The sequence below is a fragment of the Tursiops truncatus genome, chromosome 3, assembly GCF_011762595.2.
Source record: "Tursiops truncatus isolate mTurTru1 chromosome 3, mTurTru1.mat.Y, whole genome shotgun sequence".
NCBI lineage: Eukaryota > Metazoa > Chordata > Mammalia > Artiodactyla > Delphinidae > Tursiops > Tursiops truncatus.
In genome coordinates, this window is record NC_047036.1 from 59,748,016 (window position 1) to 59,773,182 (window position 25,167).

The following is a 25,167-nucleotide window of genomic DNA, read 5'->3' on the forward strand; positions in this document are numbered from 1 at the left end:
CTCTTGTAACATGCTTTATTTTAAAGTCTATTTTATCTGATATGAGTATAGCTACTCCAGCTTTCTTTTGATTTCCATTTGCATGGAATATCTTTTTCCATCCCCTCACTTTCAGTCTGTATGTGTCCCTAGGTCTGAAGTGGGTCTCTTGTAGACAGCATATATATGGGTCTTGTTTTTGTATCCATTCAGTGAGCCTGTGTCTTTTGGTTGGAGCATTTAATCCATTCATGTTTAAGGTAATTATCAATATGTATGTTCCTATGACCATTTTCTTAATTGTTATGGGCTTATTGTTGTAGGTCCTTTTCTTCTCTTGTGTTTCCCACTTAGAGAAGTTCCTTTAGCATTTGTTGAAGAGCTGGTTTGGTGGTGCTGAATTCTCTTAGCTTTTGCTTGTCTGTAAAGCTTTTGATTTCTCCATCAAATCTGAGTGTGATCCTTGCCAGGTAGAGTAGTCTTGGTTGTAGGTTCTTCCTTTTCCTCATTTTAAAGATACCATGCCACTCCCTTCTGGCTTGTAGAGTTTCTGCTGAGAAATCAGCTGTTAACATTATGGGAGTTCCCTTGTATATTATTTGTCATTTTTCCCTTGTTGCTTTCAATAACTTTTCTTTGTCTTTAATTTTTGTCAGTTTGATTACTATGTGTCTTGGCGTGTTTCTCCTTGGGTTTATCCTGCCTGGGACTCTCTGTGCTTCCTGGACTTGGGTGGCTATTTCCTTTCCCATGTTAGGGAAGTTTTCGACTATAATCTCTTCAAATATTTTCTTGGGTCCTTTCTCTCTCTCTTCTCCTTCTGGGACCCCTATAGTGCGAATGTTGTTGTGTTTAATGTTGTCCCAGAGGTCTCTTAGGCTGTCTTCATTTCTTTTCATTCTTTTCTTTTTTTAAATAAATTTATTTATTTATTTTTTGCTGTATTGGGTCTTCATTGCTATGCACGGGCTTTCTCTAGTTGCAGCAAGCGGGGGCTACTGTCCATTGCAGTGCACGGGCTCCTCATTGCAGCGGCTTCTCTTGTTGTGGAGCACAGGCTCTAGGCGTTGAGACTTCAGTAGTCACATCACACAGGCTCAGTAGTTGTGGCTCATGGACTCTAGAGCACAGCCTCAGTAGTTGTGATGCACGGGCTTAGTTGCTCCGTGGCATGTGGGATCTTCCTGGACCAGGGCTCAAACCCATGTTCTTTGCATCTGTAGGCGGATTCTTAACCACTGCGCCACCAGGGAAGTCCTCTTTTCATTCTTTTTTCTTTATTCTCTTCCGCAGCAGTGAATTCCACCATTCTGTCTTCCAGGTCACTTATCTGTTCTTCTGCCTCAGTTATTCTGCTATGGATTCCTTCTAGTGTAGTTTTCATTTCAGTTATTGTATTGTTCATCTCTGTTTGTTTGTTCTTTAATTCTTCTAGTTCTTTGTTAAACATTTCTTGCATCTTCTCTATCTTTGCCTCCGTTCTTTTTCCGAGGTCCTGGATCATCTTCACTCTCATTATTCTGAGTTCTTTTTCTGGAAGGTTGCCTATCTCCACTTCATTTAATTGTTTTTCTGTAGTTTTATCTTGTTCCTTCATCTGGTACGTAACCCTCTGCCTTTTCATCTTGTCTGTCTTTCTGTGAGTGTGGTTTTTGTTCCACAGGCTGCAGGATTGTAGTTCTTCTTGCTTCTGCTGTCTGCCCTCTGGTGGATGAGGCTATCTAAGAGGTTTTTGCAAGTTTTCTGATGAGAGGGACTGGTGGTGGTGGGTAGAGCTGGGTGTTGCTCTGGTAGACAGAGCTCAGTAAAACTTTAAACTGCTTGTCTGATGATGGGTGGGGCTGGGTTCCCTCCCTGTTGGTTGTTTGGCCTGAGGCGACCCAACACTGGAGCCTACCTGGGCTCTTTGGTGGGGCTAATGGTGGACTCTGGGAGGGCTCACGCCAAGGAGTACTTCCCAGAACTTCTGCTCCCAGTGTCCTTGTCCTCATGGTGAGACACAGCCACTTCCTGCCTCTGCAGGAGACCCCCCCAACAGCAGCAGGTGGGTCTGGTTCAGTCTCCTGTGGGGTCACTGCTCCTTCCCCCGGGTCCTGATGCACACACTACTTTGTGTGTGCCCTCCAAGAGTGGAGTCTCTGTTTCCCCCAGTCCTGTGGAAGTCCTGCAATCAAATCCCGCTAGGCTTCGAAGTCTGATTCTCTGGGAATTCCTCCTCCCGTTGCCAGACCCCCAGGTTGGGAAGCCTGAGGTGGAGCTCAGAACCTTCACTCCAGTGGGTGGACTTCTGTGGTATAAGCGTTCTCCAGTCTGTGAGTCACCCACCCAGCAGTTATGGGATTTGATTTTACTGTGGCTGCGCCCCTCCTACCGTCTCATTGTGGCTTCTCCTTTGTCTTTGGATGTGGGGTATCGGTTTTGATGAGTTCCAGTGTCTTTCTGTCGATGATTGTTCAGCAGTTAGTTGTGATTCCAGTGCTCTTGCAAGAGGGAGTGAGCACACGTCCTTCTCCTCCGCCATCTTGAACCAGTCTGTCTGGATTTTCACTTTAAACAATACTGATCTCCAACCCTTAATAGCTCCACCTTATATTCTAACCCTCACTGAGGCTGCTTTGTGCTTTGGCTGCCCCTGGCTGGGTCTCTAGCCCTCAGAACTGGAGGGCACCCTACCTTTCCAATCTATGTATTTATCCCCCCAGGGCAGGTACCCTGCCAGGTCTAATTTAAGAGTGCAGCAGTTGACTTAGAATGCATGTGAACGAGAACCCTGCAGGAAAGAAAAAGCGCAACAACTTTCGTGGGTTTAGCTTTTAGGACAGAGAGTCTGACTTGATTCCAGCTTCCCCTCAGACTTGCAGGTAAAGGTCAGCAGGGAAAAGCCTTTTAAAAGCACCTCATGTCTGTATCCTATGAACCCAGGGTGCCCCCCAGTGTTGGTTAGGGTTAATCACAGTCTACCATTTCTTAGAACACCCTAGAATGGACAAGGGGTGCATTTTAGCTTTGTAATTTGTGCCTGTCCTGATTTAATGTCAGAAACTTTTCCTTCCTTTGTCACCTCTGGAAACTCAGTCTATCAGAGAGCTCATGAGGTATTTTTTAAAACTCTGTTTGGTTTGCCTTTGTGCAAACTGGACTCTGATGGAAGGAGAATGTTTCCATGGAAACTCATTTCCCAGCCAGAATACCGCCCACTCCCAAATCTTCTTTTTGATCTGCCTCCCCTTTAAAATGTCACTATGTTCATCTTTTCAAGACCTTCATGAAACTAACAAACACTGGCCAGTTCACACCTTCACCTTGGCCTCAGAAGACAAAGGCATTTATAAAACAAACGACCAGCAAATTCCTCCTCGTTACTAAGCTTGTCAGTCTCTAAAATTGCACTTAAACTTCTTCAACCTGCCTCCTACCAAACGAAAATGACTGCTAGACTTCTGAACACCTTTTTTAAAAATCTTCCTTAATCTAACTCTGTATCAAAGCACACCTCCACTTAGCTTATCCAGACGGGTTGTCAGACTTCACACCGACCTCGAGGCATCCGTGGAATTTAGAAACCTCCACAAGTGTTCTTTAGCTACCAAACTTCGAGAGCCCCTGAGTTAAGCAAAGAAATTACTTGCTTTCCCTACTTATCTATTAATCTTATTAATTAACATGTAATCTTATTCAATAATCTCACAGTTATTGCTGCCTCTGGGGCTAAATGTTCTTTCTAGCTCCTGTGTGTGTGTGTGTCAGGAGTTTGGCTAGGAGATATACGGTAGAAGGTGAAGTCCTCATTGAGGTCACAAAAGTCAGAACTCTCTCTTCTGTAGTTTGAATCCTTCGAAGCAGTAACTCCGGACTGTGTGGCGGTTCACTGCAGGCTGTAGTTTGTATATGATGCGTCTAGATGGCTGCTAGAGACCATTCTGGGCAGCATAGCATGGTCACGATCAGAAGGGCAACTGCCTCAGGAAATCTCCCTTTGGCAAGAAGGAATGGCCTGCGTTTCCCTAGTCCCCAGGGTTAGGAACTCCCTCTTCAGGAGTTACCTTTGTCCGGGAGAGCTTGGCCAAGTGAGTGGAAGGAGCTTCAGTATGGAACCTGAGCCCTGCCTGGCCTTTGATCACCTCTGCTGTTAAAAGCAAAAAGAATGTTGTCTGTTCAGACACAACCAGTTGACATAGTGCTAAACCCAAAGCAATACAGTCTGAAGGCTTCCAAATCAGATTAGTTTATAAAGTATCTAGTCCTATGCCTGGAGCTTTGTTATATTACTGATAATGTAATCTTGCTCCTGTTGTCATCTGACCACTCTTTGTTAAATTGAGGTTGTAATTTACACACAAAAAGATTCCTCTTAAGTGTGCCCTTCTACGGATTTTGACAATTGTATACATCCATGTAACCACCACCCAAATCAAGATAAATGGGGTATTATACCCATTTTCAGTCAGCCCCTCCACTCCCCACCCCAAAGTCAACCACTGTTCTGATTTCTATAGCCAAAGATTAGTTCTGCCCATTCCTGAATTTCACAGAAATAAAGTATAGAACTTTCTGGCTTCTTTAACTCAGCATAATGTTTTAAAAATTCATTGATAAATTCATAACGTTGTATGTATCAGTAGTTCATTCCTTTTTATTGTAAAATAGAATCCCTTTATATAGATTCACATAATGTGTTCCTCCGTTCTCCCATTGATGGACATTTGAGTTGCCTGCAGTTTTATGTGGGGCTTTTTTGGGGGGAGGAGAGGGGTTAATTTTAATTTTCCTAAAGGCTGCTTTCTGACCATTTTTTTTAATATAAATTTATTTGTTTTATTTATTTTTATTTTTGGCCGCGTTGGGTCTTCGTTGCTATGCGGGGGCTACTTTTCGTTGTGGTGTGTGGGCTTCTCATTGCGGTGGCTTCTCTTATTGCGGAGCACGGGCTCTAGGCACACGGGCTTCAGTAGTTGTGGCTCGTGGGTTCTAGAGCACAGGCTCAGTAATTATGTTGCACGGGCCCAGTTGCTCCGCAGCATGTGGGATCTTCCCGGACCAGGGCTTGAACCCGTGTCCCCTGCATTGGCAGGCAGATTCTTAACCACTGCGCCACCAGGGAAGCCCTCTCTGACCATTTTTATACAAGTCTTTTGAGCAGCTTCAGCTCTGCTTACATTTTCATTTCTCTTCAATAAATACCCAGGAGTAGGATGTCTGGATCACGGGTAGATGTGTGTTTAATTTTTTAAGAAACTAAAGTTGTACCATTTTACACTCTCACCAGTAATGTCTGAGAGTTCCAGTTGCCCCACATCGTTGCCAGCCCTAGGTGGGCATGGAATGGTGTCTCACTGTGGTTTTAATTTGCATGACCCTGAAGACCAATGATGTTGAACAATGGTAATTCAGTGCTAAGGCTGATTTTTTTTTTTTAATCTTCAGTTTTTAAATCTATAAAGGGGGTTGTAGCCACGTCCCACTGGAGCCTAAGATGAGTATGTTATCTGAGCATATCTGAAAGGCTGGTCATTGCGTGCCCATAGGGACTCTGCTTGGGGCAGGAGGAGCCCCCTGGGATACAAGGAGCTCAAGATAGGAAAAAGGGAATCTTGATACTGTATTCAGCAGGTAGACAAAAGGGGAGTCACTAATGGGCAAGTTCAAAACAGAATGGGGAGAGTGGAAAGGTTGAGGCTGGAAAGCATTTGAGAGTGGAAAGCATTTTGTTGTTGAGGTGGACTTACTGAGCCATCCTGCAGGACACTGGAAAATGAAGCAGCAGGGTTTGAGGAGGAGATCAGGCAGAAGGGAAGAAAAGGTGAGTCATTACGGATGATGGCTGTGAGTGCTGAGACAAGGTAGTGAACTTTGGTGATGGTGATATCATGGGGCTGGATGAGGCATGGGAACAGAGAGGTGGACCCCAGGACGCGGGCGCTGAGACGACCTGAAGAGAATACATGTTTCCCAGAGTTCTGAGTGCAGGTCTTTGGAACCCAGTGTGGCCCCTCCTGCTGAGTGGCCCCGGCTCTGCTAGAGTGACCTTGTTGGGACAGGTGGTTAAAGGTGCTTCTACTAATGGCACTGTTTCCCCATCCCTGAGGATTAGCAGGGAATTTTAAGAGCAAACTTTCCCACACTATGAAACAAGAACACAAATGCTACAGGAAGTAGATCGTTATTACCTTCTTTTTTTGGTAATAAGCATTTATATGCTGCAGGTGTTATCAGAAAGCATTTGATGGAGAATGCAGCCCTCTACCAAAACCCCAGGGGGAAAAAACATTCCTTTGTTCTTCTTATTGTGTGCCACCTTTACTTGTTCTTTAGGGTGTGTTTAAAAGCATATGAGGGGGCTTCCCTGGTGGCGCAGTGGTTGAGAGTCCGCCTGCCGATGCTGGGGACACGGGTTCGTGCCCCGGTCCGGGAAGATCCCACGTGCCACGGAGCGGCTGGGCCCGTGAGCCATGGCTGCTGAGCCTGCGCGTCCGGAGCCTGTGCTCCGCAACGGGAGAGGCCACAACAGTGAGAGGCCCGCGTACCGCAAAAAAAAAAAAAAAAGCATATGAGGAGGGCTTCCCTGGTGGCGCAGTGATTGGGAATCCGCCTGCCAATGCAGGGGACACGGGTTGGAGCCCTGGTCCGGGAAGATCCCACATGCCGCGGAGCAACTAAGCCTGTGCACTACAACTACTGAGCCTGCGCTCTAGAGCCCGCGAGCCACAACTACTGAGCCCACCTGCCTAGAGCCCGTGCTCCGCAACAAGAGAAGGCACTGCAATGAGGAGCCCGTGCAGCACAACAAGGAGTAGCAACGAAGACCCAACACAGCCAAAAATAATAAATAAATTAAATAAATAAATTTATTTTTAGAAAAAAGAAAAAAAAGCATATGAGTAGAAAAAAATGGCAACCCCTGTAGATCAATTTCATAGCAAAAAAAAAATCAAAAGAGCTTAAAACTTAATAACAAAACCTAACAGAAAAACAAAATGCGTTCGTACAGGAATAAAATCTAAAGTCTTCTGAAGTCTTGTTTCCAAACCTTTGTCTGAAAACAAGTTTTAAAATATCCTTATTATCTCTATCAATTTTGAGTACTTGTGCCACAGATGGGCACAATGACTAGTTTACAGGAAGATCTCATCCTGGGCATATTGACATTTGGGCTGGATAATTCTTTGGGGGTGGAAGGAGCTGCCCTGTGCATTATAAAATATTTAGCAGCATCCCTGGCGTCTGCCCACTAGATGCCAGTAGTAACCCTCCTCCCCCAAGCTCATGGTAATAAAAAAATGTCTCCAGACATTGCCAAATGTCTCCTAAGATATGATTACCACGTTTAGCAAATAAAAATGCAACTAGGATGCCTAGTTACATGTGAATTTTATAGACCCACAGACATAGAAAACAAACTTATGATTACCAAGGGGGAAAGGGATAAATTAGGAGGTTGGGATTAATTTATACATCCTACTATATATAAAGTAGATAACCAACGAGGACCTACTGTATAGCACAGGGAACTATACTCAATATTTTGTAATAACCTATAAGGGAAAAGAATCTGAAAAAGAATAGATATATAATCACTGTGCTGTACACCTGAAACTAACATAACATTGTAAATCAACTATACTTGAATTTTTAAAAAGTGAATGTCAGATAAACAGCAAATAATTTTTAGTGTAAGTATGTCCCAAATAGTGCATGGGACATACTTTTTTCTTTCTTTTTAATTTATTTATTTTTGGCTGCGTTGGGTCTTTCTTGCTGCGTGAGTGCTTTCTCTAGTTGCGGTGCGCGGGCTTCTCATTGCAGTGGCTTCTCTTGTCGCGGAGCACGGGCTCCAGGCACGCGGGCTCCAGGCGCGCGGGCTTCAGTAGTTGTGTCATGTGGGCTCAGTATTTGTGGCTCGCGGGCTCTATAGCGCAGGCTCAGTAGTTGTGGCACAGGGGCTTAGTTGCTCCGCGGCATGTGGGATCTTCCCGGAACAGGGCTGGAACCCGTGTCCCCTGCATTGGCAGGCAGATTCTTAACCACTGTGCCACCAGGGAAGTCTGCATGGGACATACTTATACTAAAAATTTTTTAGATCGAATATGACTGGTGACCTGATTTTATGTGGCCACCCTGCGGCGGGGGATCGGGGTGGCAGGGAAAGCAGGATCGTTGATGCATTAAACAAGATGATGTGCGTGAGGTACCTGGCACATGGTGAGTGTACTATAAATATTCTGGGAATCTGCTACAGGCCTTGAATGCACTTATCTGTATCCCTCCTGGAGGCTGCAGTTGGAAGCTCAAAGCTTCCTGTCCTTTACCACAACTGTAATCGGAGTGGGGTGCGCCATCATGAGGAGAAAGGGAGCCCACGTGTGAATCTGTAAGCGCTGGTACTAGCGTTCTGGTTAAAGCTGGTTTTATAGCTGCTCTACTGGAGCAGCAGTCTGCCTGTGCTCTAGTGCTCTGTCACCGTGGGCTCCCTGAGTTTTTACATCATTTCTCTTAAGTAGCAGCCAGAGAAGGTGACGTTGAGTGAAAAACTGCTGCGCTTGTCCCAGACTCAGTCACTCTGGGTTTGATTTTTCTGGCGCCGCAGCCCTAGAAAACCATTCTCTGGGATGCACCAGGACCAATCATTTCCACAGTGGGTAGCAGTGAGGACCTTCTTTCTGGGCCAAGATTAATGACCCAAGCAATCAGCCTTTCCAGAGAGCAAAGGTGAAATGTAACTCTGGGTAGATGCCTGACATTTTGAAACAAAGGGAAAAGGGGGTGGGGGCGGGTGAGGAGAAATAGCATTTGTATGTCTCACGGAGGGTCATAAATCAGGGATGGGCAAGAGTGAACTGGGTTTCTGCCAACAATTGAACTGATTTGGGTTCCTATGTTCTATTTTCAAACAATCTGTATGAAACATGCTTTAAAGACATGAGAAGTGCCCCTTTGAGTTACGTCTTGGTATATGAACTCTTGAGAGTTTTACTTTTCCAAAAGGAAGTCCAGTTCTTGTGGGGGAAGTCTTAAGTCTGTCCACGAGAAAGTACATTCGTTGCTCTAGAGGGAAGCCAAACTATAACATTAGAAACTGGGGGAAATGAAGAAGTATTGGCAAAGTGTACAAACTTTCAGTTGTAAGTTGAATAAGTTCCGGGGATCTAATATGACCATAGTTCTGTGTGTGTCATAGTGACAACAGATAAATAATTCTGTATTGTATACTTGAAATTTGTGGAGTAGATCTTAAATGTGGATTGGTGTATATGTGTATTAACTTGATTATGATAATCATTTCACAAGCTATATATATATATATATATATCAAATAATCACTTTGTACACCTTAAACGGGTACATTTTAAAATTGTCCATCATACCTCAATAAAGCTTGAAAAAACAAAAATTGTAAAGACGTCCTTGGTGGTCCAGTGGTTAAGACTCTGCACTTCCACTGCCTGCGGGGGCTTGAGTTTGATCCCTGGTTGGGGAACTAAGATCCCACATGCCATGTGGTGCGACCAAGAAATAAAAAAAAATTTTTTTAAATCGTAAAACAGTTCCAACATATTTCAGAATACCACCATGCATGATCTCCTACCACAAGGAAATTCAGCTAGAAATCAGTTACCAAAACAAAACTCCATATATTTGGAAATTAGGAAATATAATGATATGTTTCCAAAAAGTCACTTTTGAAGGTATTAGGCAAATACTCTGATTTTAAAGGAATCCAAGAACAGGTTACTTATTGATTAACTAAATAAGCATTTGTCGAGCGACTACTCTTTGCCATGTTTTGTACTAAAGATGAATAAGACATGGCCCCTGCCCTCCAGGAAGAGACTTGCCGATGAATGATCACTCTGCTGCGGCTTTTCTCTGTGTCAGGCACCATGCTAAGGGCTGTGGGAATTCACAGGATCCCAAGATAGCTCAGTGGGGGAAGTGAATACTTGTTAATGTGTCTGGAAGAATTTACAGAGGATGTTCCTCTCTACTTGGTGAAAAGAAGACTGAAGCTTAGGAGTTCTCCAAACTGACAAGGATGGGGAAGGGTAAAGATGTAAAGATGTTGCACAGCAGGTAGCAAAGATTGGAAGGAGGGAGGAATGAGGCTGGAGAGATGGGCAGGAGCCAGGTCTTGGAGGGCCCTGTGGTCACACTAAAGAATCTGAACTTTATCCTGAAGGGCCAGTGGAGAACCACTAAAAGGTTTCAAGCTAGTAAGTGAGTTTGTGATTCCGTTTTTCTTATGGAAAGATCTCTTGAAGGTACATGGAAGATAGATTAGACTAGGCAGGTTGGAAGCTGGTTGGAAACTCTGTTAAAGAGAGGTGGTATTCAAATAACAAATGCTGGCAAGGGTGTGGAGAGAACTGTACACTGTTGGTGGGCCTGTAGATTGGTGCAGCCACTGTGGAAAACAGTACTTCCCTGCTGGTGCAGTGGATAAGACTCCATGCTCCCAGTGCAGGGGGGCCAGGTTTGACCCCTGGTCAGGGAACCAGATCCCACATGCATGCTGCAACTGAGAATTTGCATGCCACAACTAAGGAGCCCGCTGGCTGCAACTAAGACCCAGTGCAAACAAATGAATAAATAACTACTAAAAAAAAAAGAAGGAAAACTGAAAATGGAACCACCACATGACCCAGCAATTCCACTCTTGGGTATATATCTGAAGAAAAAAACGAAAACAACTACTTCAAAAAGGTACATGAGGGAATGGCTCTTGGCCTGCGGTGGGTTCAGGGTCCCCCGCTAGTCAGTGGCTCCCGTGCTCTGCTTCTCCCCACTGAGCTGCTGCCTGGTGCAGAGGAAGCCATGGCGCTCTGGATCACCAGGGTGAGCTGCTAGGGACGGTGAACAAACGCGGCTCTCCTGGCTCGCTGCGTCTCCTCTCCCTATCTCGCCTGCTGGAGTTCCCCTGGCAGGAGTGGACCGGGACAGATTTGGGGGGAGGATGGCAGTCAGTGGGCCCCTAAAATGGTGGGAGAGTTTGGGGTGCGGACGGATGGAGAGAGGAAGAACACGAAAATTAATGCTGAAAATAAGGCGAAGGTCAGTATGGCAGGCACAAAGCGCGTGCCTGTGGCCACTGTTGCAACCTCTAAGCCCGGGCTGAGGCCAAGGACAGCTCTTGGAGACATCGGCAACAAAGTCAGTGAACAGCCACAGGCCAAACTACCCCTGAAAAAGGAAGCAAAAACTTTAGGTGCTGGAAAAGTTATTGCTAAAAATCTACCAAAACCTCTGGAAAAGGCTCCTATACCTGTGCCGGAGCCCCCAGCGGAGCTGGATCTGGAGCCAGAGCCAGAACCCGAGCCTGTTAAAGCAGAGAAACTTCCCCCTGAGCCTATTTTGGTTGATACTCCCTCTCCAAGCCCCATGGAAACATCTGTCTGTGCCCCTGCAGGAGAATATGTGTGTCAGGCTTTCTCTGATGTAATTCTTACAGTGAGTGATGTGGGTGCAGAAGATGGAGCGGATCCAAACCTTTGTAGTGAATATGTAAAAGATATCTATGCTTATCTGAGACAACTGGAGGAAGAGGAAGCAGTCAGACCAAAATACCTACTGGGTCGTGAAATCACTGGAAACATGAGAGCCATCCTAACTGACTGGCCAGTGCAGGTTCAAGTGAAATTCACTTACTCCAGGAGACCATGTACATGACTGTTTCCATGATTGACCAGTTCATGCAGGATAGTTGTGTGCCCAAGAAGATGCTGCAGCTGGTTGGTGTCACTGCCATGTTTATTGCAAGCAAATACGAGGAAATGTACCCTCCAGAAATTGGTGACTTTGCCTTTGTGACTGACAACACCTACCCTAAGTACCAAATCAGACAGATGGAAATGAAGATTCTAAGAGCTTTAAATTTTAGTCTGGGTCGCCCTCTACCCCTGCATTTCCTTTGGAGAGCATCTAAGATTGGAGAGGTTGATGCTGAGCTACAAACTTTGGCCAAATATCTGTTGGAACTATGTTGGACTACGATATGGTGCACTTTCCTCCTTCTCAGGTTGCAGCGGGAGCATTTTGTTTAGCACTGAAAATTCTCGATAATGGTGGATGGGCACCAACTCTACAGCATTACCTGTCATACACTGTCAACAATCGCTTCTTGTTGTTATGCAACACCTGGCTAAGAATATAGTCATGGTGAATTGTGGGCTTACAAAGCACATGACTATCAAGAACAAGTAGGCCACATCTAAGCATGCTAAGATCAGCACTCTAGCACAGCTGAATTCTGCACTCATTCAAGATTTAGCCAAGGCTGTGGCAAAGGCTTAACTTGTGAACTTTGGAATACTATAATATCTGCAAATAAAATTGGTACCATGTGCCATCTGTACATATTAAAAAAAAAAGGTACATGCACCCCAATGTACATAGTAAATAATGTTGTAATATTGTAATATTGTAAATAATGATTTGTAATATTGTAAATAATGATTTACAATAGCCAAGATATGGAAGCAACCTAAGTGTTCATCAACAGATGAATCGATGTAGAAGATGTGGTATATGTACACAACGGAATACTACGGAGCCATAAGAAAAAGAATGAAATTTTGCCATTTGCAACAATGGATTTGGAGGGTATTATGCTTAGTGAAATAGGTCAGAGAAAGGCAAATACTGTATTATAATCAATTATATGTTGAATCTAAAAAATGAAACAAACTAGTGAATATAACAAAATAGAAACAGATATAGAGAACAAACTAACGGTTACCAGTGGGCAGAGGGAAGGGTGGAGGGGCAAGATAGGGGTAGCAGATTAAGAGATACAAACCACTATGTCTAAGATAAATAAGCTACAGGGATATATTTTATAGCACAGCACAGGGAATATAGCCCATATTTTATAATAACTATAAATGGAGTATAGCCTTTAAAAATTGTGAATCGCTGTGTTGTATACCTGAAACATATAATATTGTACATCAGCTATTCCCAATAAAATTAACACACGTAGTTCCCAGAAGAAAAAAACAGGAGATACTAAAATCATTTAACCACAGGGCATTTCCCAGTCAGAGGAGAAGAAAGCCAAAGCACTGGCACCAGGTCCTGAGGCCCCTGCTGGGTCAAGCAGACCCCACTGTTGCTGGACCATGGAGAGATCCAAGGCTCAGGACTCAGGGCAGTATCCATGACACACATACTTCAGTATTGCAGAAGTGGGCACAGCCCTACAGATCCATGCCCTCTGCGCATCAGCCCTGTTAGGGTGAGCTGAACGAGGGATGAGGGCCTGGCCTAAAGCAGAGGTGGAAAGAAAGGAACACGTTTGGGAGAAATACAGAAAATAGCATCATATTCTCAGTGATTGACTAGACACAGGGAGGGAAGAGAGTAGAGGCTGGCTTCCACATTCCTGGTCTGGAAGGCTGTGAGGAAGGAAGGTTGAGCATCTCCACCCGGGCTGGGGCCTTTCATGAAGCATCCTATGACCACAAACATCCTATAACCACAAACACCACAAAGATCAGAAGGCTGTTCTCTGGGTGGGTTTAAACTGGATACAAGTGAGCAATATCCGGCTATGGGGCTGATGGAGTGGACCTCTCCAGCCTCATATTTCCACCCACTGTGCCTGGAAGCAGGGTGTGATGTCCCCTTCCTTGAGCTCCCAGGTCATTGTGATGGCCATGCATTTCCTAGCCTGTTAGAATGGAATTTTTTTTGACATAAATGACAAAACTCTATGGGCCATTTTGGGCCTGAATCATGAGCTAAGCAGCTGTTTCACTTGTCAAGCGTTAAACGATTTGTTCTGGATCAGAGGCTACAAGGCAAGAAATGGGGCTAGAAAAACAGGAGCAGGTAGAGAGGTCAACAGTTAGTGGAGATGTATGAGTGCGACCTTTGGCACCAGCAACAAAGAACACTCAGGCTGACCTCTGTTGTCATAACACGGGAAATACTACAGCCCCTTCCTCATCCCCACCCTGGGGAGAAAAACTTTCTTCTAAGAGTGGATTCCATGAGCATTTCTGTGCTCTGTCATTAAAAATCTGCTGGAAATGAAGAGAGAGCTTTTACTGATCAAGAGCAGCAAACTCTTGCTGACACCATGTGCAAAGAACAAAGAGATCTTCGTCTGGAATAGAATAGGGATCATGAAGTTGTATGGAGCACTGTTTAGAAAAAAATAGTTTTTTAGGGCTTCCCTGGTGGCGTGGTGGTTGAGAGTCCGCATGCCGATGCAGGGGACACGGGTTCGTGCCCTGGTCCGGGAAGATCCCACATGCCGCGGAGCGGCTGGGCCCGTGAGCCATGGACGCTGAGCTTGCGTGTCTGGAGCCTGTGCTCCGCAACAGGAGAGGCCGCAACAGTGAGAGGCCCGCGTATCACAAAAAATATATATATATATTTTTTTAAGGACAGCTGATTTGAAAGCAGATTGACTGATTTGCTAATATGGAAAATAAGTATCATTTTGCTACAAGTTCTCTACCAACCTTTGGGCACTTGTGTCAGTACAAATTGTGGCTTACAAGTTTGTTTTGTTCTGTTCAATTTTGAAAGTGTTCCATTTCTTACCATGGATCTATACTCAAGAGAGGTTTTCCTGTGGCTTCATCTGGTCCAGGCACAAGATCTTAGAATCAGAGAGAACCTGAGCCCCAGAAATGGCTTTAGAGTCTATTACTCCAACTTTCTACCTAATGTAAGAATTCCCAATATTTATTTTTGTTTGCTTTTCAGTTTCCTAAAACGATGCCTGTTCACAAAATGAACATAGTTGATTTATTATTATTCGTCCATGGATATCAGCTTATGTAAGAGTTTATATATTAATATAAGTCTGCAAAACATATACAGTTCCCTTTTTTTTTTTTTTTTTGTTTGCGGTACGCGGGCCTCTCACTGCTCTGGCCCCTCCCGTTGCGGAGCACAGTCTCCGGACGCACAGGCTTAGCGGCCATGGCTCACGGGCCCAGCCGCTCCGCGGCATGTGGGATCTTCCCGGACCGGGGCACGAACCTGTGTCCCCTGCATCGGCAGGCGGACTCTCAACCACTGCGCCACCAGGGAAGCCCTATACAGTTCCTTTTAAATAAATATTTATGTGTGTAAAACAGAGAAGGAAAGTGAATGCGTGCCTATATGTGCTATAAGATAATAAATATGAATATATTCAGTGTATTTACAGAGTAATGAGCTGCCTTTATATGCATTTATAAGCTTCATTTGTATATGGTCAAAATTTGACTATCCTATAGGCTATTGTGGTATATATTTATAGAAAAATTTTTGATAAAATTTCAATTGACCTACATTATTATTATTTATTATTATTTTGGCTGTGTTGGGTCTTCGTTGCTGTGTGCAGCCTTTCTCTAGTTGCGGTGAGCGGGGGCTACTCTTCCTTGTGGTGCTCAGGCTTCTCATTGTGGTGGCTTCTCTTGTTGGAAAGCATGGGCTGTAGGCGTGTGGGCTTTAGTAATTACGGCACACGGGCTCAGTAGTTGTGGCTCATGGGCTGTAGAGCGCAGGCTCAGTAGTTGTGGCACACAGGCTTAGTTGCTCCACGACATGTGGGATCTTCCCAGACCAGGGCTCGAGCCCGTGTCCCCTTCATTGGCAGATGGATTCTTAACCACTGCGCCACCAGGGAAGTCCTTGACCTACATAGTCATAGTACTAGTACTATATTATTGTTTGTCTACAAAAGAAAATTCCAAAGGACCTTTGTTTAAAACAGACACACACACACACATCTCTCTCTCTCTCTCTCTCTCTCTCTCTCTCACACACACACACACACACACACACACACACACACACACACACACACTTTATGCTGTCAGCTTTTTTCAAACCCTTGGACTCATTTCTGTCAGGGAAGCTTGGGAAGCACCATGCTTGAATGAGTCTGACATGCTTTTACCAGGAACTCTTTCTGGAAAGGTCCTCTCATTCTTTCATTTCATATTTGGAGCACTCACAGCAGATAAACCCTGAAAAATAAGCCCATAAATTTCTGCGTTTCAAAAGCCACCAGGCAGTGTGCTTCTTCAAAAGTGTGGTTAGGATCACAAGTCAGAATCAGGAACCAGAAGCATAATGTGACTTCCTCCTGCTGTTGACTCTGGCTCTGTGCATTCCAAATGGTAGGACCAGAGCTTAGAAACAGAAATAGAGAAACCAGCAAGAAAGGTCAGCTTGTGGCCTAGGCCTGCTCTTAGAGACAGACGACTACGACAGTTAGTTGCACCCTCTCCCTGGGGTGTGTAATTCCAGTTGAATTGGCCCTCACTTCTTGAATGCATGATTTTGTGCTGCAGACGGATCCCCACGAGCTCTGTGTGTGTGATTTCTTTGTGTATCACTGTTGGCAATAGCGCTTGTGCCATTACCGCTCAAGAGGCAACTGGCCTTGGCCTGAGAATCCAAAATCAGACTGTGACTAGAGATACAGGTTTACAGATGAAAGATCTGTGAATATCATTTTCTTTCCCACCCAGAGACACCGAGGCACTTCCTCACTGCTCTCCATAAATGAGTCCTGTAGTGTCAATGTTAAGATTCGTCAGAGTCAGAATTAACAACGTTAGTTTAGTTCTGAAAGTTGTATATGGATGCTAAATACTGTCACGGTTATCATTCCAGTTTCCTTATCTCCTCTCTTTTCCCATCAGACCTTACATTTCAGAAAAATCAAAGGCTTGCAACTCTTTGAAAAGGTTTTCTCCCCCTCTGAGTAAAAAGTAATACAAGGTGATACAAAACTCAAAAATTAAATAATGCCAAAGCGAAAGGCCCCTAATAGCTCCCACCCGCTACCTTGAATAACCATGTAAAATAGTTGAGTATCTCTCCCTCCCACTTGTTTTCTAGATATAATGATATAGTTTATGTGTATATAAAAATGAAATCACTACTATTTACATTGGTTTGAAAAGGTTTTTTCCTCACTGAGCATGTTACTTGGACAGTTTCCAAATCAGTTCAGAAAAATCTACCTCACTTTTTTGCCAATAGTTACACTATCTTCTATAGCATGGCTGTACCATAGTTTTTGTTTGTTTGTTTGTTTGTTTGTTTTTGCGGTACGTGAGCCTCTCACCGTTGTGGCCTCTCCCGTTGCGGAGCACAGGCTCCGGACGTGCAGCCTCAGCGGCCATGGCTCACGGACCCAGCCGCTCCGTGGCATGTGGGATCCTCCCGGACCGGGGCACGAACCCGTGTCCCCTGCATTGGCAGGCGGACTCTCAACCACTGCGCCACCAGGGAAGCCCCTGTACCATAGTTTATTTACCTATTCTCTTCACCCTTGCTTTTCCCCCCTTTTTTTAACAAATGAGAAGAAGGTGAAACATGTCTGCTGATACTGGCCACAAGGGCTGTCCAGCTGCACCTGGTTGAATCTTACGGAGCCACAGATAATGCTAGATGTCTGACAACCTGAGTTTCTAGCTGAGGATTAATGTTTCATGCTGATTAGATAGTATTTATATTTTAAACCAGTGACAGGTTGAGGGGATAACAGTTTATTTCTATAGGAATAAAAGCAGAAATTCACCTGATCATTGTTCCCTTCCTAAGCTTGTTGGCCACTTGAGAAAATGTATTTGGAGCCACTTTTCCAAAGAGAATTTTAGTTGGCTATGTGCCTTGTGAGTGAAGACCACTGACACAGAAATATAGGTGATTTATGTTTTAGCTATTGAAAACTGATCTCACCTATAGTATTTATTTTTTATTAATATTCATTAATAATACTAATGTTCTAGGACATTGGTGTCTTGTACCTAAAATATGCCTTCTTACCAAGGAACCGGGTCATTGAAAATATCATATAACTATCAATCAAATATAGATCAATAGAGTAGGTGCCAATTCACCAGTACTTCAGACACAGAGCCCAGAAAAGAACATGAAAGCCAGCATTCTTCTCCATGCGGACCACTCTTCTGCCTTGGCACCTTGAAAGATTTCAGACAGTCAGGCAGCTGGGAAGGCATCTGGTTTCTGCATTCAGAGCACATCAGCTTGAGCCTGGTAAATGGCCTTGATTATCATGCAAGACACATAACACTCTTATTAGTGCCACGCTGATTAGCGCTGCACAGTCACCGCTTTCTGTAATACCCTAATTGAGGTCCTTCCTTGCCTGGAATGTACATTATGTTTAGATAAATCCCTCAGTATGATATTCTAATGGGTATTTTAAACAAAGTCCAAAGGACAGTTAGAACCACCGTCTATGCAAGAATCTTTTTTTCTTTAAAAGACAAAAAAGGCATGGTGCCAACATGAAGAAGAGAATCCGTTTTACTAAGTGCGGGTGAATATCCGAAAGCAACAACCGCTTTCCCAGTTGCATGTGGCTTGTATCACATTCTAGTCCTTCACTCCATGCTCATGTCTCCCCACTTCCTGATGTCTGTGGTTTGGGCTTTGTGTCACTCTCAAATGCAAATGTGACTCATCTTGAAATGGAGCTGGGGAGGAGGGGTCCTGAGAATTCACCGCCGAGTAGTTACGGCAGTCGTTGTCGTCATTCTTATCATCCATTTTTAATCTAGGTTAATGGTACTTTAGTTTTACAAAGCATCTGCAGGGTCATTTCTTAAGACCCTCACTGTGTCTACCCCTCTTTCAGGCCACAGGATATCATCCATCAGTCTCTGTCTCTCCGTACCGCCCCTCCCATCCCAGGGCATATCCTAAAAGGGGAGTAGGGCTGAACTCCTTTTCTAGGACTCCCTCCTGCTTCTAGGGCTCTCCTTTCTCTCTTCAAGTCAAATAGCTGTAATACAGTAGGAGAGAGTTGGGGATCGGGCATGACACCGTCAGTCCTGGCTGGTCTCTCTGCTTCTTTAGTACTGATGTGAACTGTATCTCAAACTTGGATGTTAGAAATTTACGAATTTGCTCTCTTCGTTTTCATGGACCCGAATCAGACAAGAAATTTATCAAGGGCTCTTATGAGAAGACTCCTTGGGATAGGTACCTCCACCCCTTCTGTACTCCCTCTACGCTTCCTTTAGAACCTGTTCTAGCATGAGTCATACTGTTTATCATGTCTGTTAACACATCTGCCTCTTCTTCTGTAGCTCCTTGAGGGCGGGAAATAAGCGTTAGCCTCTACATCTCAGCACTGTGACTGGTACAGAGAGGCACTCAATAAAAGTATGAATGAATGAACAGAAAGTAAATTAAGGTATCACTAGGCATTAGGGAAGTGCAAATTAAAACCATGGTGAGATACCACTACACACCTATAGAAGGCCAAAATTTAACCAAAAAAAAAAAAAAAAAAGAACTGTCAAAAAGGTGGTGGGAAGTGTGTAAAGAAGCTAGAACTCTCATATACTAGTGGTAGGGGGGCAAAATGGTACAGCCACTGTGGAAAATAGTTTGCAGTTTCTTATAAACCTAAGCATATACTTATTAAATGACTCAATTTACCCAGTCCTAGGTATTTACCCAAGAGAAAGGGAAAACTTTGGGATACACAAAAACCCGTCTGAAGTGTTTATAACGGCTTTATTTATAATCCCCTAAAAATGGAAAAATTCCAGCCGTCCTTCAGCTGATGAGTGGGTAAACACATGAAATATCCACACAGTGGAATGCTACTCAGCAATGAAAAGGCGCAACTATTAAAATGTGCAGCAGTCTGCACGAATGCACTATGCGAAGTGTGAGAAGCCAGCGTTTAAAAGCTGCGTGCAGTATACATCCATTTATATGACATTGTGGAAAAGGCAAAACTGTAGGGACAGAGAACAGACCAGTGATTGCCAGGGGTCAGGCAGAGAGGAGGGGTTGACTCTGAAGGGGCAGCGGGAAGGAATGTTTCGGGGTGATGCAACAATCTGTATCCTGATTATGATGGTGGTTGCGTGACTCCATACATTTATCAAACTCACAGAACAATGTAACTTAAAAAGTAATAACAGGGCTTCCCTGGTGGCGCAGTGGTTGAGAGTCCGCCTGCCGATGCAGGGGACACGGGTTCGTGCCCCGGTCCGGGAGGATCCCACATGCCACGGAGCGGCTGGGCCCGTGAGCCATGGCCGCTGAGCCTGCACGTCCGGAGCCTGTGCTCCGCAGCGGGAGAGGCCACAGCAGTGAGAGGCCCGCGAACCGCAAAAAAAAAAAAAAAAAAAAGTAATAAAAAATTTTACTGTATACAAATTACAAATTTAATTTGAAAAGTAAATCAAAGTTGTTTTGCTGCTTAGTGTAGATTCAGAAAAAATGTCAAAACAAAAGTAGCCTGCAGCAATTCTGTACATGTTCAAGTACATATGTAAACACAAAAGGGTATGCTTGTGTGCGTGTGTGTGCGCGCGCGTGTGCATTTAACAAACATTTAAAGAACACTTCCTATAGACCAGGACTTGCTATAGGCACTGGGGTTATATTGATGAGTAACAAAAGCAGAATTCCTGCTTTCATGGTGTGGAAAGGGAGAGACAGCAAAAAAAAAACAAATCAATGAATTCACAGCTTTAGATAGCAGTAGTGCTGTGGAGACAATAAAGCAGGTCTCGATGATAAGAGTGGGATTGGGTGTTCAGGCCTCTCTGAAGAGATGACCTTAAACTGAGACCTGGAAAGTATAAAGGAGGCATGCATGTATGCAAATACTCAGGCAGAGCAGTCCAGGAAGGGAAAACGTCAAACGCAAAGACCCCGAGGGGACTCCTTTGAGGACAAGAAATACTGAAAAATCCTCTCACTTCAAAACTCATAGGAAGCCTGGCTGACATACAACCACCATCCTTTCAGTGCATGGCTGGGCTTCCTAGGAAATAAGGCAGAGCCCCTAAAATGGAATTAAGCTTTGTGTATTCAGAGAACTTGAAGCAGGTCGGTGGGATGGACCAAGTGAAGGAGGGGACCAGCAGAAGATGAGCTCAGATATGTAGGTGGGGATCAGTTTCCGTTGGCTCCAGCACTTTTAAAAAAGAATTCCTTTATATGAAGCTCTTGGATCAAATGTGAAGTGAACAAGGTATGTTTTCTTAGTTCCGTCATATGATTTCCTCTGTGTTTTGGATATGTGAGACGTTTGAACTTCTGCTACATAAAACATTGAGAGGAGGCATCCCCTCCTAAAGTTTATGTTGTAGTTAATTTAGCAGTCCACATAGTCCTCAGGTATTAAATTCCCAGAAAGTGCTTATGAATCTAAGATTGATGTAGCATGTTTATATGATGTAGGTTGTTTATATGATTTATCAACAAAGTCTGTGTTTGAGTAAGCATAGACATGCGGACACGTGTGGTATAAGATTCTGCCTCAAATCCCGGTGGAGAAGATTCTGGTGCATAACTTCAGCTCTGTGGCCTTGAGGAACTCATGGCACCTCCAGAATCTCACTTGGCTCCTGTGCAAACAGTGAATAATTATACTAGTCTCCCAGGGATGGAATGTAGACTATCTGACTTTTGCTCACAGCAGCCTTCTAAATACCAAGAATTGCAAAAATTAGAATTTTGCCTCACATAATTCATCTATGCCTCCATCAATCTCTTCTCTGTTTTCAATTAGACTTGATATGCTTCATTCTTTCTCCTTTAGAGTCATGGTGGAATTTTGCTTTCAACCATTTTACATTCATTCAAATATTGCTTTTCTTTTAGTTCTTGAGAGATTTCCATCGGTATCCTGTTTGCTTGTTTTCATTATATTATAATAAAAACCTGTTTAGAAATTTAAAATTCTCTTGATCTAGTGTATGGCATGTGCGTGTGGAAAGATTGGCAAATGCCAGTTCTTAATCATTGCACTGGTCAGCATGCTGGCAGGAAACCAGTGACACCCTCAGAGGGGGTCGCTGAAAAGAGCTGCATGGGAACAGTTAAGAGAAACCAGTACAGAATAATAAAGTACCTCGGAGCTAGTAGCAGAAGGGCATCCTGTGCCCACTATGACTCAAAGGGCAAGGAGGGACAGGGATTGCCAGAACCTGACAAGAGCTGTGGTTTCACGAGAAGTTTCCAGGGGATGAGCACACCCACTGTCAAACCTCCACGCAGCCAGGAGGAGGGGAGAAGGGAAGCAAGGGGAATAAATATCCTGCACCCTGCTGCCACCCTCTGTTCTCCTGCCAGTGCTTCCTTTATTCAAACCCAACTGGAAGCTGGAGGGCAAGGGGGCCAGTTGGTATGGTCCATAGAGGGCCATTTCCTGGCACACAGCAGAGACAAGTGTGCAGAGTGGTCTGCTGGAGACAGAAGATACCCAGCCCAGGGCTCTGTTGGAAAAAGCACTGTCCCAAATTCATTTACCTTGGCCTTTGGAGTTTGGTTGTTCAGAAACACACCGCGTCCGTAGGTGCAGACCCCTTTGATTCCAAGCATTTTTCTTCCCAGCACTGCTGTTGGCCGTCTTCAAGCTGAACTGGTCACTGTGGCTGATGCCCATATCAGCTCATTCTTCTGGGGGTGGTAAGATCTGACTATGAATCAGTTTGAGGTATGGACACTCACAGTGACGTGGGGACCTCGCTGTCCCAGCAGGCAGTCTGGAGAGGGCTCTCCTCACCCCTCCTGTCTTCCTTTTCCAGGATGGAGCTTCAACATGGGGTCCGCCTACGAGTTTCATAGTTGGCGTGTGTTCATCATCGTCTGCGCCCTCCCCTGCGTCTGCTCAGTGGTGGCCCTCACGTTCATGCCTGAAAGCCCACGGTTCTTGTTGGAGGTAACGCTCATCATTACAAATACTCAAAGAAACTGCATACAGTGGAACGAGTCCCTTCAAATTCTAGGAAAGTATGTTTGCCTCTTCATTGGTACATTTTTCCTTCCTACGACGGAACCATGGAGGGTTTGGTTTCATGGGGTCATGCTTTCGACAACCAGCATGTGAAAAAGCTGCCTCGTGGCCAGAAAGCACTAACGTTCCTCCTCAAGCAACTCATTTCCCTCAACGAAGAGAATGTGGCTTCTTGTTTTATAAATGAACCTTACTATCCAAAGCTGCTATGTCTGGTTAGAGGCACATCCCTTGAGCTGCTAATGCACTCCAGGATATCCAAGTAGCCTGTGTGTTCCAATGGGACGAACCTAAATGCATTTGCACTGTTACACCCAATTGGATCTGACACTACCACATGGTTATTGGAAAATCAGGGAGTATGTGTGTTTCACCTCCTGGCCCTTCACTGTCTACTCATATTTCTTAGGTTGGAAAACATGATGAAGCCTGGATGATTCTGAAGTTAATTCATGACACAAACATGAGAGCACGGGGTCAGCCTGAGAAAGTCTTCACGGTGAGTACTGCTTCTCAGTGAATCCTCCACACCAGAGGTCGAGAAACCTTTTCTGAAAAGGCCTGGTTGTAAATTGTTCTCTCGCTGCACCAGCCGTTCGCCTTTCATACTTGCCATTTTACCTATGCCTGCCATGCTACTGTTGTATGTGCTGTTCCCTCTGCGTGGAATGTTCTTCCATCCTCTAGTTACAAAATTTATTCTCAACGGGAAAACTAGTCTAAACTAATGAAAATTGGTTGCATGGAATTTTTTGGAAAGAACAATGTTTTTTTTTCCCCAGCACCTCCACCAAAATAAAAAAGAACAGTGGTTTTTAAATCCTTTGATATATGCAGCATAGACAAAAAATGTTTTGTCTAAAATAGGTTTAAAGGGGATATAAGCAAGATCTTCAGTGTCTTATAAATAATATCAATTATAGTTCTTAAAATAAGTCAAATAGTTCCTGATTAAACAGTCCCCTGAAATCTTATTTATTCATTTCATGTTTTAATAGGAAATGGATTTTTCATAGTGTGAAGATAGACTTCAGTCTAGCCTCTGTTCAAATTATCACAGATTCTCAATTAATAAAATTTTTTTCTGCAGTGTAATGGAGAAATGAAGATCAATAATGGATGTCTTCCACAGAGGCCCTGGGAGCCTTTGACTAGGCCCTTCTTTTGAGTAAATTAACAGTAAAGGAAAAGTTTTGTTTTTTTTTTTTTTTGGTGAATCCCACAGCATGCGGGATCTTAGTTCCCTGACCAGGGATCAAACCCGCGCACCCTGCAGTGGAAGCATGGAGTCTTAACCATTGGACCACCAGGGAATCCAAGAAATTTTTTTTAAATAAATTTATTTATTTATTTATTTATTTAAAATTGATTTATTTTATTGATTTATTTTTTTGGCTGCATTGGGTCTTTGTTGCTGCACACGGGCTTTCTCTAGTTGTGGCGAGGGGGGCTACTCTTTGTTGCAGTGTGTGGGCTTCTCATTGCAGTGGCTTCTCTTGTTGCGGAGCGTGGGCTCTAGGTGTGCGGGCTTCGGTAGCTGTGGCTCGTGGGCTCTAGAGCACAGGCTCAGTAGTTGTGGCTCACGGGCTTAGTTGCTCCGCAGCATGTGGGATCTTCCCGGACCAGGGCTCGAAGCCGTGTCCCATGCATTGGCAGGCGGATTCTTAACCACTGCGTCACCAGGGAAGCCCCAAGAATATTTTTAAATTAAAGGATCATAAGGCAAGAAGAATCTTGAGATGTTATTTAGATACTCAGTGTCCCTAACCCTTCTCAGCTAGATGAGGATAAACCCTTTACCCAAGACTTCTGAGAAGGTGTCTCTGTAGGGCCTCATTGCCCTGCTAACCTGCTTTTTCTTCCAGAAGGTCTGAGGTACCAAGTTCACTCATGGTCATCCACGTTAATATTACTGTATAAGGGTTAAGTGGGAATAAGGTGGGAACACTCTGAAAGAATGGGTAATCTCAAAGTCATTTATATGTAACTTTCAAAGTCATGACATGATTCCACCATGACACATTTGTCTTTTTCCTTGTTATATCTATTGATACAATACAGTGAATTCACATGCCTTCCTTCTCTCCTTTCTAAGCTTTTCTTCCTATGTGCCTACTTGAAATATTGTTTTTCAGGGCTTTATTTGCAGCTAACTTCCCTTTTAAACCTACACACTCTCCTTAGCTTATCTCAGCTACTTCCTAGATCTCTCTCTCCTAATGGGCAAATCTCCTGAGCTCCAGACGTACATGTTGAAGGTCTTTGTGGCCATACTCCTATGTACCATAGGCCCTTCAAATTCTGAATTTCTAAATCTGAACTTCTCACCTTAAGAGTTTCCAAACCTCTTCCTTGTCCAAAATTCTATCAGCAAGTACCACCAGCACCACCCAAACCAGAGCCCCGAAAACTATCCTATTTCTTTCTTTATCTCCAGTATGTCC

The 25,167-nt window shown here is 44.1% G+C and overlaps 1 protein-coding gene and 1 pseudogene across 1 annotated transcript in view; both read left to right on the top strand.

Moving 5' to 3' along the window:
* SV2C (synaptic vesicle glycoprotein 2C) overlaps window positions 1–25,167 on the top strand; it is a 242,809-nt gene that overhangs the window by 184,947 nt on the left and 32,695 nt on the right. Inside the window, exons 5-6 of the mRNA XM_019929228.3 lie at window positions 22,515–22,648; window positions 23,133–23,222. Coding sequence (XP_019784787.2) covers window positions 22,515–22,648; window positions 23,133–23,222 — 224 coding nt within the window. The remainder of the gene's footprint in view (window positions 1–22,514; window positions 22,649–23,132; window positions 23,223–25,167) is intronic.
* LOC101321616 (G2/mitotic-specific cyclin-B1-like) lies at window positions 10,789–12,264 on the top strand (annotated as a pseudogene).